At 43.3% G+C, this 13293-nt stretch overlaps 1 protein-coding gene across 1 annotated transcript in view; it reads left to right on the top strand.

The window, feature by feature from the left end:
- The window catches only part of LOC147085095 (osteoclast-associated immunoglobulin-like receptor), a 14845-nt gene extending 2843 nt beyond the window's left edge, over positions 1–12002 (top strand). Inside the window, exons 3-5 of the mRNA XM_085979303.1 lie at positions 3830–4135; positions 9515–9622; positions 11659–12002. Coding sequence (XP_085835429.1) covers positions 3830–4135; positions 9515–9622; positions 11659–11735 — 491 coding nt within the window. The 3' untranslated portion in view covers positions 11736–12002. The remainder of the gene's footprint in view (positions 1–3829; positions 4136–9514; positions 9623–11658) is intronic.
- Positions 12003–13293: the final 1291 nt, after the last annotated feature.

The raw sequence follows: 13293 nt of genomic DNA, 5'->3' as shown, positions 1-13293 counted from the left end.
ATACCAACCACATTTCTTTGATTTGTACTGAATGAACTAAACATGAAAACCTTCCAGAAGTCGAATTAACCGAGTTCCTCATGACACCAGAATCAGATACATGAAATATCGGTCTGAGAATGGGAGGACCATTTAAAGAGTTGAGTCAAAGAAAGTTACAGATTGTGCTGATTGAAGGGCGATGGACAATAAGCAGATAAACAATTTTTATTTTTTGAAAGCAGAAAAAAAACAGGCTGAAGGAAATACTTCACATAAAAGATAGAATCAGCACATTCTGGTTCATCCTGTTTTCCATCTGTCCTTTCCTTGTAAGTAATAACAAAAAGCAATGCATGCATTGGAAGCAAGACGACAGATTTAGTTCTACCTTTAAGAAAGTCTCCTCATATGTCATTGAGTAGACTTTGGACACACAATTTCATACGTTATTTTTGATACAGATGATCTCCCGGAGCCGACTTTCTACATGGACCCAGATTCCGGTGCAGTTTCAAACGGGGAAAATGTTGTCATTTCCTGCAAAGGCGACATTCGCTCCAGAGGGGGAACATTTCTCTTGTTCAAAGATCAGAAAGGAAATCCTGTACAGTCCCGTAATGTGAGTGGCGATGAGCGGATTGTGACCTTCAACATAAATACCCGAAGCGAAGGCTCTGTGGAAAATTACAGTTGTCAATATCAAACAGAGGTCGCAGGACGTTCGAGGAATTCGCCATTCAGTAAAGATGTCCCGATTACGGAGACAGGTATGGACCAACACATTTCAAATCGAGGTTGTGTGTTCTTGTATCTCAATGTTTGTCTCCTTCGCTCATATCTTGTTAATATAGGTGACCAATTCCCTTTAAAATCGAACTGAGATGTACATATTTCGCTGCAACAGTTACCTGGGGATCGTTCTTTTATCTGCTGGCGTAAAGTTCCCATTTGTTCTGCATAGTCTGCAGAGGCTGACCCCCCCCCCCCCCCCCCGCTGTTATCCAGAAATAATGGTCTGAGTCCAAAAATACCTGGCTCTTGCTGCTTGAAGCCAGTTAGCTATCCTCCTTGTTGTGTCTCCAGAAATGCGTTGCACAAGACTGTTTTCTGAAAAAAAAGATGCCCTTTATACTGGAGAGGACGTTCCCTTTAATTAGCGCCCCCCGGGGCCCGCGCTGGTTGTGTTGCGTTCCTTTTTCCAAACGCTCCGGCCGCCCGCCGCACAATGGGGTGGTCCGACTGAAGTTTGCAATCGGGGCGGCCAAAGGGCGTTGCACGAGGATGTGACGTCATTTTCTGCGCGCGCATCTGGGCGGGCGCTAAACTTTGCGCCGGCGCTAACGGGCAACTTAATTTGGGGCGGGGCGCTAACTGCGCTGCGCCCGGGCGCTACACGCATAGTGCCCGGAAATCACTTCTCTTAAGGCGCTAACTGCTGGCGCAAGCGACTGAAAATCTAGCCCATAGACTCTAATGAAGTCCTTACGTCTCCTGTTTTACATTCGTAAAAAGGAAAGGCCCTTACACACGCGCAAACCTGTGGAAAAAAAATGATTTCAGCGCGCACGCGCAGACTCCTGCGTGCACGCATTCATCCTCTGAACCCCTTGGTTCAGAGGACAGGAAACGCCGGTTTTCCACGCATGCGCTGTGCAAGCTGAAAACCGGCACTTCCGTAGGGCCCACGCGTGAGTACCCCGTCCGTACTCATGCGTTGGGCCCGGAATTACTGGGCCTATATGTTTAGAGGCTGATGTGCAAATTCACGCCCTCTACTGGATACCCCGAGCACCATTGTGCATGTTGGTCATTTACAGCCCATTTTAAATTTGACTATGCATGTTAAAAAATGAATACAAGCATCAAATACAATTTAAGGTGTGGTTTTTAACTAGGCAGTATCGTTTCAGATCCGGTGGAGGCCTATAGGTGTGGAAATGCTAATATGAATGATCTGATTAAAGAGAGTGTTTGTACTGTGAGTATCAGGGAAAATAAATGAGAGCCTGCAGTGTCAAAAGGTTACAGGTATCTGATGTTTTGAAACAGTTTTCTGTTTTTCAGTCAAGTAGTAAAGACTTCAGTGTTATGATTTTATATCACTTTATTTTTTTCTACTTTAACATAAAAAACACTCTAATTTCTTCAGAGATAACGCAAGCAGAGTTTTGTCAGCAGTTCCTAGTGTAGGCATGAAGTTAAATAGTTTGCTCCCTTTTTCTTAGAATATAACACAAAAGCTTCCTTTTTTATAAATTTTCATTTTATCAAACTGGAAGTGGCCTGGCTTTATTTGGTAGCCTCCAGTCAATGGCCCAGTAAATCCTCTCCCAACGCGTGTGCCCGGAGGAATTGCCGGTTTTCAGCATGCACAGCGCATGCGCTGAAAACCGGCATTTCCTCTCCTCTGACCCAAGGGGTTAAGAGGCTGAACGCGTGCGACTACACAGGCAGCGCGTGCGACTTGGATTTCCTTTATTTTTAGAGAGTTGCGCATGTGTAAAGGCCTCCGGATTTTATGCATTGAAAAACCACACGTAAGTACTTAGTTTTACAGGTAAGTGGCCTATAAATACAATTTATAAAAAAGTTTTCCACAGGTTTATTATTTTTAAAGAATTTACAGTAAGGTAAGTTTAGTTTTAGCCCCGATTTTTTATAGAATAATTTTTTTCAAATTTTAAAATTATTTTTAAAATAGTTTTTTACAGTTATTTATAGTTCATTTAAGTAGTGCAATGTTTTTTTAAATTTTCTTTCAAGTTTAAGTCGTGTTTTGTGGCCAGGAGTTTTCATGAGTTTGACAGCTCTTACTGTCAAACTCATGAATGAACTTTTGCAACCTCCCATTGGTTGCCCTGTGCTCACGTGATCCCAGCCGGTTCATCGCACTAAGTACGCCGCTGGGTCACGCACGCACAGCGCGGCAGGACCTCAAGCGGGCCAGTCAGAGGAAATGCAACGCGGACCACGATTCAAATGTCAGCGCGCCGGGTAAGTGCACATCGGGGGCTTGCACACGCGGCAAGCTCCCGATCCTAATTTCAGGGCCAATGTATTTTCAGTCAATCGATTCATACCCACACAGGTTGACATTTCTCGTACATCCACATTCTGTAGTTTCCGGTCAATGCACAGTCCTTCAGCCGATTCATACCCACACAAATTTACATTTCTCATACATCAACATTCTGTAGTTTCTGTTCAATGCACAGTCCTTCAGCCGATTCATACCCACATAAGTTTACAATTCTCGTACATCAACAGCTCATTGCTTAGTTTGCAATGTTATGTGATGGGATGTTTATAGTATGACAATAATAACCATTCCAATGCCTTACTTCAATCTTGAACACTTGCTGTTGCTCAATGAAATATGTCTCTCTCTCTCTCTCTCGTTCTCTCTCCAATGATGCCAACCACATTTCTTTGCTGTGTACTGAATGAACTAAACATGAAAACCTTTCAGAAGCCAGTTTACCCGAGTTCCACAAACCAACAGAATCAGATAAATGAAATATCCGCCTGAGAATGGGAGGCCCAGTTAATGAGTTGAATCAAAGGTAATCCGGGTTGTTCAGATTGAAGGGGGATGTGCAGTAAGCGGCTACCCAATGATCATTATTGAAAGCAGAAAAAACCAGACTGAATTAAATATCTTGCACAAAAGGAATAATCAGCACATTCTGGCTCATTCTGTTTTCCACCTGTCCTTTGCTTGTAATAATATCAAAAAGCGATGTATGAATTGCAGGCAAGGCGACAGATTCTGTTTTTTATAAAAGTGTCCTCATATGTCATTGAGTAGACTTTTGTCTCACAATTTCATACAGTATTTTTGATACAGATGAACTCTCGGAGCCAACTATCTACATGGACCCAGATTCCGGTGCAGTTTCAAACGGGGAAAATCTTGCCATTTCCTGCAAAGGTGACATTCGATCCAGAGGGGGAACATTTCTCTTGTTCAAAGATCAGAAAGGAAGTCCTGTACAGTCTCGTACTGTGAGTGGCGATGAGCGGATTGTGACCTTCAACATAAATACCCGAAGCGAAGGCTCAGTGGGAAATTACAGTTGTCGATATCAAACAGAGGTTGTAGGACGTTCGATAATTTCGCCATTCAGTAAAGATGTCCCGATTACGGTGAAAGGTAGGTATCAACACATTTCGAAACCATTGTGTCTCAATTTCTGTCTCGTTCGCTCATATATAATTAATATAGGCGACCAGTTCCCTTTAAAATCGAACTGAGATGTACTTATTTCCATGCTACAGTTAACTGGGGATCTGTTTTTGATCTATTGTCTTAATCTTTCCATGCGTGCTGTATAGCCTGCATAGAAACATAGAAATATAGAAGATAGGAGCAGGAGTAGGACATTCGGCCCTTCAAGCCTGCTCCACCATTCAATGAGATCATGGCTGATCATCCAAATTCAGTACGCTGTCCCTGCCTTCTCCCCATATCCCTTGATCCCTTTAGCCTTAAGAAATATATCCAACTCTTTCTTGAATATATTTAATGAACTGCCCTCCACCGCCCTCTGTGGTAGAGAATTCCACAGGTTCACCACTCTCTGGGTGAAGAAATTCCTCCTCATTTCAGTCCTAAATCGCTTACCCCTTATTCTTAGACTATGATCCCTAGTTCTGAACTCCCCGGCCATCATAAACATCCTTCCTGCATCTAGTCTGTCCAGGCCTGACAGAATTTTATAGATTTCGATGAGATCCCCTCTCAATCTTCTAAACTCCAGTGAGTATAAGCCCAATCGACACAATCTCTCCTCATACGTCATTCCTGCCATCCCAGGTATCAGCCTGGTGAACCTGGCTAAACCTGTCACGAAATAAACGCTGGATGGGTTAGTTAACTCTCTTTATTTACATGCGTAGAGTTTCCAGGTAACTCCCGATTTCATCTCCCACCCACTTTGTGTTGGTCCATCACTATCTGAAGACAGCCCACATACCAGGGAGTGTCCGGCTGTGTACCTTCAATGCGGCCTAATAGGGTGAACTGAAGATCTTCCATTTGACTCCAGCAAGCGAGCTGTGCCCAAGATCAATAATATGTGCAAAATGAAGAGGTATACTTAGGCGCTCCTCCATTTACTGCAAGGCCTGATTGACTTCGAATGCTGATCCTAAACTTTAACAGCCAATCAGTGTCCACGAATCTTTTCAATGGATTGATCAGAAATTGAGTTACATTCCTACTTCAGATATCTTGCTGCAGTTGTACAGGACCTTGGTGAGACCACATCTTGAGTACTTTGTGCAGTTTTGATTGCCTTTTCTGAGGAAGGATGTTCTTGCCATGGATGGAGTGCAGCGTAGATTCACCAGGCTGATACCTGGGATGGCAGGAATGACGTATGAGGAGAGATTGGGTCGATTGGTCTTATACTCGCTGGAGTTTAGAAGAATGAGAGGGGATCTCATTGAAATTATAAAATTCTAACATGACTAGATGCAGGAAGGATGTTCCCGATGGCCGGGGTGTCCAGAACCAGGTGTCACAGTCTAAGGATAAGGGGTAAGCCATTTAGGACAGAGATGAGGAGGAATTTCTTCTCCCAGAGAGTGGTGAACCTGTGGAATTCTCTGCCACAGAAGGCAGTAGAGGCCAATTCATTAAATGTATTCAAGAAGGAGTTGGATATATTTCTTAAGGCTAAAGGGATCAAGGGATATGGAGAGAATGTAGGGACAGGGTACTGAATTTGGATGATCAGCCATGATCTCATTGAATGGCGGAACAGGCTCGAGGGGCCGAATGGCCTACTCCTGCTCCTACCTTCTATGTTTCTATGTTTCTATGGTACAATTCAGATTCACTCAGATACTGCCAGGTATGATGAAATACAAATACGAATAAAAAAATCTTTAAATACTCAGGCTTCCTTTATTGAAACAATGAACATTACGGGGCGATATGATGCAAAATTTTACAATTATAAAAGCATGGTAGAAGACCGATAAAACCGAACTATTCCCAATAGTTATGATTAATAATGAAGGGGACGGAATTACAATATTAAATGTAAGAGAGCAAGAAAAAACTCTTTATAGCACGAGATGTAGAAGATATGGAATTCCCAATCAAGGATAATGGTTGAGGAAGTAATCAGTCAAGGTTACATTATATCGGTGGATGAATGAAAAGTTGATGAATGGATTTGCGAACAGGGTTGTGCAAATGTGATTCAACTATTTGCTCACCAGTCGGGTCGGCACAATTAAAGACGAAGGGCTAGATTTTCAGTTGCTTGCGCCAGCAGTTAGCGCCTTAAGAGAAGTGATTTTCGGGCGCTATGCGTGTAGCGCCCGGGCGCAACGCAGTTTGCGCCCCGCCCCAAATTAAGTTGCCCGTTAGCGCCGGCGCAAAGTTTAGCGGCCGCCCGGATGCGCGCGCAGAAAATGACGTCACATCCTCGTGCAACGCCCTTTGGCCGCCCCGAATCCAAACTTCAGTCGGACCGCCCCATTGTGCGGCTGGCGTCCAGAGCATTTGTAAAATGGAACGCAACACACCCTAGGGAGCGCAAATTAAAGGGCACTCCTCCTGCACTATAAAAGGCAGTCTGCATGTGTTGTCTGGAAGGGTCCAGTATGTTGTTGTGAACGGTGTATTTATATTTCCGGCCACCACCGCCACCTCCTCCTCCTCCTCCTCCTCCTCCTCCTCCTCCTCCTCCTCCTCCTCCTCCTCTTCTTTGCTCCTTTCCCCCCCAGACTCTGCCTTTGAAAAAAACACATGCACCCTTCCCCTTTAAGAGCTCACTGGCACCAGAGTGTCTGCCGTGCGCTGCGCCCGAGCTCGGGTGTTGCGCTCTGCACCGCCGGCTTAGCGCCTAAAGATAGTAGTGGAACGCCTCTTTTAGCGCTCCACCAACCTCTTAGGGCGAAGCCACTGAATTTCCGGCAACGGGGCGCTACTTTGGGGCGGGCGCTAACTTCGGGCGGGCGCTAAGGTTAGCGCCCCAAAACTGTCTATACTGAAAATCTAGCCCGAATTGTGCACACTTTGATCTAAGTATTCTACATGGACTCAGAGCCTCGTCTACTGGTACCCACACACTCCTGTTTTCGGGTCTGTGTGTGATGATACTTTATCTGGACTCCATGACAATGCATGATCAAACTGAACTTCATCACAAAACAACAACTGAATTGTGGCTAATTGTAGTCGGTGCATCTAACTAACATCCGAGGCCATTGCCAAGAGATTCCAAACATTATCGTTTCCATATCGCAGCAAACTCACCCCAGTTGCCACAACTCTCAAAGTTCCCTTTTAATGTTTAGTCTGCCCGGTCCCAAATGATTCTTCTCACTTCACATTCAGTGACCAAGGCATCTCAGGAACCGTGTGAGGACTCTCCTAGTTTCTGCTGTTGCCAAGGTTTTCAGTCCTTCCTGTAGCAGCTTGATTTTCAGATGTCAAGGAATGTTCCCTTTCATCCCCAAACAAGGACGCCTTCCATTGCCTTCATCCTTGCTGCGAAAACTCGAAGGTTACACGAGACAAAGCAAGAGGTCTATCTGTAGCACCTGTCCAATATATAGCGCCTTTAAAGCTGTATAACGTCACAAGGCGTTTCACATGATCATAACGGTACTAAACCTGACAGCGAGTTTAGGAAGGAGACAATAGGACTTTTCGTCAAAGAGATCAGCACGATTGGATAGGCTGGTGTTGTTTTCTTTGGAACAGAGGTGGCTCAGGGGCGACTTAATTGAGATGTATAACATTTTGAGGAGCCTAGCTAGAGTGGATAGGAAGGACCTATACCCTTAGCAGAGTGTTTGTTGTGGCAAAATAAAATTAATTAAATCCGCACACTAGTCAGCAAATGCTAAAATATCCAAGCATTTTATTGGAAACATAGAAAACACAAAATTATTCAACAGTACAAAACAAACAATCCGCGGAGGTACCTATAGGCTCATCAGGGAGTACAGCTTAGATTCTCCGATTGTCTTTGGTCTCCGGTATTTAAGCATACAAAAACCGTGGCAGGCTCTAAAGCCCGCGTGCACATTTGTTAATTGGCTGACTCCCCATTTCGCGTCACATAATTTTTATTGTCACTTGACCACCTGATGTTTTATTTCCTAACCCTTCGTAAAACCACATGTCTGCATTTCTGTTTGACTGTGCCCCGTGTGGTTTTACTTAACTCTAGGTTCCATTTCTTGTGGTTGTCGCTTCTGTACCTGTTTTATCTAATCTTGCAAAAGCATCAAGACCTTGCGGTCAGCATCTCTGAACTGTCTCCGCTGTTGCCTCGTGTGCAAGCTGCATTGTTAACCCCTTAATTCCTGAAGGGTGCCAATGCTTCACTTCTGAGCCATATGCAAAGCCTCTTTATTTCTGACTGTTGTTGCCAGGCAGAAATGCCTTGACTACTTATTCTTACCCATGAAGCTATGCTTCAACTAATTGTGATTTCTAAAAATCCATGTCAGTGTTCAATAACCAGGGGACATGGAATTAAACTAATTGGTAGCAGGATAAGAGGAGAGTTGAGGAGAACTTATTTCACCCAAAGGGAGTTGTGGGTCTGGAACTCATTGCCTGAATGGCTGGTAGAGGCAGGAACCCTCATCACATTTAAAAATTACTTGGAAATACACTTGAAGTGCCCTAACCTACAGTGCTACGGACCAAGAGCTGGAATGTGGGATTAGGGTGGATAGATGTTCTTCAACCTCTCTGTAAATGTTTGCAATTCAACGAGTGCCGGTCTTCACGCATAGTTATTCATGACCCAAAATGATAAAACATGATGTTTTCTACTTAAGTAATAAAAATCCGTTGAGTGCACAACAGACTTTCGGAATAGAACAGCGCATTTCAAAATTTATCAGTTTATCAGGAAAATCTGATGCATTATATATTCACCAATATCACTTAATAATATCTGCCATTTGCCTCACAGAGCTCGCATTCCTACTGACAGGACTGGGCAATACTGACAATGCCACGGGGAATCTAATTCATGGATTAATTGACATCGACTGCAGCGCAAAACAAGTTAACAGCATTAATTCCTTCCTTTGTGCCCCCAGTACTCTCACTGTGACATACGCATGCAATGTTACAACAAGAGTATGAATAAGTGAGAACCGAATCGAACCGAATTAACATTGACCAAGCTGTAAAATTCAACAAGATTCACTGCAGACAAATAATAGCAGTACTTGCTTCAATGGTCATGTGTAAGAACGTCGTAAATGCATTCCCTCCATTCATGAACTCTGGCAAATGAGTTCTAAAGGAACACGTTAAGCATTTTGAAGGAAAATATGTTAAACTCCTACAATTATTACCCTGAATATAATGTGTCATTACTGTATTGTTCTTGTTGCAGTAGAGGAACGGCCAGCGGGTGTTTACAATGTCTTTGTGTAAATAGTAAAGCAAGCGTTCATGTTCAATTTCAGTTGAATTTGGAAGCGTTAATTACTAATTTAAGACTTGCACACAATGAACTATCAATGCTCGTTGCTTCTTCCACAGAACAATATCTCATGGTGCCCTTAGTCCGACTCTGCCTCAGTGCCTTCGTGGTCATTGTGATGGTGATATTCATTGTTGAGCATTTCGTGAATGTTAACCCGCCCAAAGGTAAGGCATTAAATATAATTGCAAATTTTAGATTTGTCTAGAATGTTTTGAGTTATTCTGTAAAATTCTCTGGAAAGGGCATGCCTACATCGTTATACCTAATACGGAGCCTTGCAGAAGGCACCACATATCCAGTTCAGCAGTATTACATAGTATTTACAGCACTGAATCAGGTCAGTCGGCCCAACAGGTCCATGTCGGAGTTTATGCTACACACGAACCTCATCCCACCCTTCTTCATCAACCCCATCAGCATATCCTTCTATACCTTACTCCCTCATGCGTTTATCTAGCATCTCTGTAAATGCATCGATGATGTTGGTCTCAACCATTACTTGCTCTTCCGAGTTCCACCTCTTACCACTCTCCTAATTAAGGTGTTTCTCCTGAATTGCTTATTGGATTTATCAGTGACTATCTTATATCCATGCCCATAGTTCTGGTCTCATCCGTAAGTGCAAACATGTTCTCAACAGCTAACCTATCAACCCCTTTCATAATGTCAAAGCCCTCTATCAGGTCAACCACTAGTGTTCTCCCTTCTCAAAAAAAGACCGCTGCCCGCTCAATCATTCCTGATAGTTAAAACACTCCTGTTCTGATATAATTCTAGTAATTCATTTTTACCTGCTCCGTGCCTCTATATCCTTTTTATAATATGGAGACCAGAACTGTTCACAGTATTCTAAGTGTGGTCTAACCCAGGGTCAACACAATATTAGCAAAACTGCTCACCCCTCACTCTTTTCTTATCCAGAGAAAAGAGACACTGCACGCTCAATAATTCCTGATAGGTATAACCTCTCAATTGTGGTATGATTCTAGTAAACATTTTTTGCACCTTCTGCATACCTCTATATGCATTTTATAATATGGAGACTGGAACTGTTCACAGTATTCCAAGTGTACTCTAACCATGGTGCAATACAATGTTAACATAGAAACATAGAAACATAGAAGATAGGAGCAGGAGTAGGTCATTCGGCAGCTCGAGCCTGCTCCGCCATTCAATGAGATCATGGCTGATCATCCAAATTCAGTACCCGGTCCCTGCTTTCTCCCCATATCCCTAGATCCCTTTAGCCTTAAGAAATATATCCAACTCCTTCTTGAATATATTTAATGAATTGGCCTCCACTGCCTTCTGTGGTAGAGAATTCCACAGGTTCACCACTCTCTGGGTGAAGGAATTCCCCCTCATCTCTGTCCTAAATGGCTTACCCCTTATCCTTAGACTGTGACCCCTGGTTCTGGACTCCCTGACAATCGGGAACATCCTTCCTGCATCTAGTCTGTCTAGTCCTGTTAGAATTTTCTAAGTTTCAATGAGATCCCCTCTCATTCTTCTAAACTCCAGCGAGTACAAGCCCAATCGACCCAATGTCTCCTCATACGTCATTCCTGCCATCCCAGGTATCAGCCTGGTGAATCTTCGCTGCACTCCCTCCATGGCAAGAACATACTTCCTCAGATAAGACGACCAAAACTGCACACAATACTCAAGATCTTCCCTGATTTTCAATTCTATCCTTGTAGAAATTAACCAAAATGGTCTATTTGCTTTTTATGGGCTTATTTACCTGCTTCGCTACTTTTAGTGATTTGTACAAAAGTACCCCCAGATTCGACGGCTCCTCTACCCCATTTAGGCACTTATTTTCCATGGAGTATGTAGCCTCCTGATGCGTTCTACCTAAACTTGCCACTTACACTTCTATGTACATATATAGAACGTTATTTGCCAATTACACGCCCAATCTGCAGGTCTATTAATATCTTCCTGGATATGTTGTGGGCCTCCTATGTTTTAATTACAATAACCAATGTGGTGTTATCTGTAAATTTTGTCATTATACTTCTCTAGAGGGACAGGTGGGCAGCGACCTGATAGAGAGTGTTCTGGCAGTGTCCCTGACCACAGATGTCCCACTCAGCAGTATTACAGGAGTTCCACTGTTAGTGATACAACTTGCATCAATCATCCTCAATTCTACTAAGTCAATCCAATGTCCTTATATGTTTGTTTGTTTTTTCAGGAAAAGTAACATTGGACAAAACGTTGTCTCCAGACCGCCACAACAGACAGAACATGGCCATTATGTCCCTGGATTGAATTTCTGTTTCAAGGGTGTTTTTTAAAAACCTTTGCAGAAGAGATTGCTTGCCTGCGGAGCAGATATTTTGCTACTATATTTCCTTTAAAGGACAGCTATGTCTGTTTTGATGCTATTCCCTCTCTAATATATAGGTTACAGTGACAAATCCGCACTGAACACTTTACACTTATTTTAGCAGAACATGTAGGAGAATCAGGAAGAACAGGACAATTTCTGTGAGGTAGAAATTGATCTGTGTGAAGCGCCTTGGTGGGAGAGATGAGCTGAGCCAGAGGACCCAGCGATTCTTCCTGATTAATTGGCTATTGAGATCTGCGAGGGTCACATAAAACCTTCCTCTGATGCTCCCACACAGGAGGAATCAATTGCTCAAGAAACAGAAGTAGCACAGGAACAGACACACAAACTTTTACAGGTTAGGGAATAGTCCAGCAGACTGCAAGCCCAAATTACATCCGGATATGTCTAAATACGTCATATTCTCAATGAAAGTAGAGCAAATGTTAACGAAAGAGTCCTAGAAATGTGTCTAGGGCCCCAAACACCCCTTCCAGGTGAAACAGCGATTTACTTGTACTTTTTGCAATCTAGTATACTGTACTCGCTGCTCACGATGTGATCTCTATATTGGGGAGACCAAACGCAGATTGGGTGACGGCTTTGCGGAACACCTCCGCTCAGTCCGTAAGGGTGACCCCGAGCTTCTAGTCGCCTGTCATTTTAATTCATTGCCCCAGTCCCACTCGGACCTCACCGTCCTCGGCCTCTTGCATTGTTCCACGGAAGCTCACCATAAACTCGAGGAACAGCACCTCATCTTCTGATTCGGCACTTTACAGCCTTCCGGACTCAATATCGAGTTCAACAATTTCAGATCATAACCTCGGCCCCTATTACATTTTTACCTATATTTTTTATCCGCACCTTTGTTTTGGCCATTCCCCCCCCTTTCTTTTTTTTTCTCTCTCCCACATGGCAGCTGTCTCCCATTCTGCCAGCGCACTTCACACCTAATCTAGAGCCGTCTTTTGTCTCCACTAGTCCTATCACCATCTCGTCTCATTTTGAATACCTCTTAATGTCTCTTCACTTTTCTTTTGTTCTCTCCCAGCCTGGCCGCTTAACCTATTTCATTTCCTGTGCTTCTTTAGTCTTGACAAAGGGTTTTGACCCGAAACGTTGACTCTATTTTCTCTCCACGGATGTTGCCTGGCCTGCTGAGTTTTTCCAGCATTTTCTGTTGTTATTTCGGATTTCCAGCATCTACAGTATTTTGCTATAGTCCAAGAAATGTGATGGGCAGATAATAGAAATAATGGAAGCAAATCTTCAAGAGAATCAAGAGAATGAAAGTCTACTGAACAAGAATTGGCAATATCTCTGGTACAAATGGAACAAGATAGGCTGAAACGTTGAACGGAAATGCTTATTTGAAGGGGAAGATTAATAAAATTGATAAGAAAGGATAATTAGCGGAAGGCAATGAGTCACGGGTGATATTCACAGGAAGTGTACAGTTAATGCTGTGGAATCAAATGACACAGCATCAGCCCA

Source organism: Somniosus microcephalus, unplaced genomic scaffold (assembly GCF_052327205.1).
Source record: "Somniosus microcephalus isolate GS21.2 unplaced genomic scaffold, FLI_Smic_1.0 unresolved_chr9, whole genome shotgun sequence".
NCBI lineage: Eukaryota > Metazoa > Chordata > Chondrichthyes > Squaliformes > Somniosidae > Somniosus > Somniosus microcephalus.
Note: the sequence above shows the minus strand (reverse complement) of the source record. Positions and strands in the feature narration are given on the sequence as shown.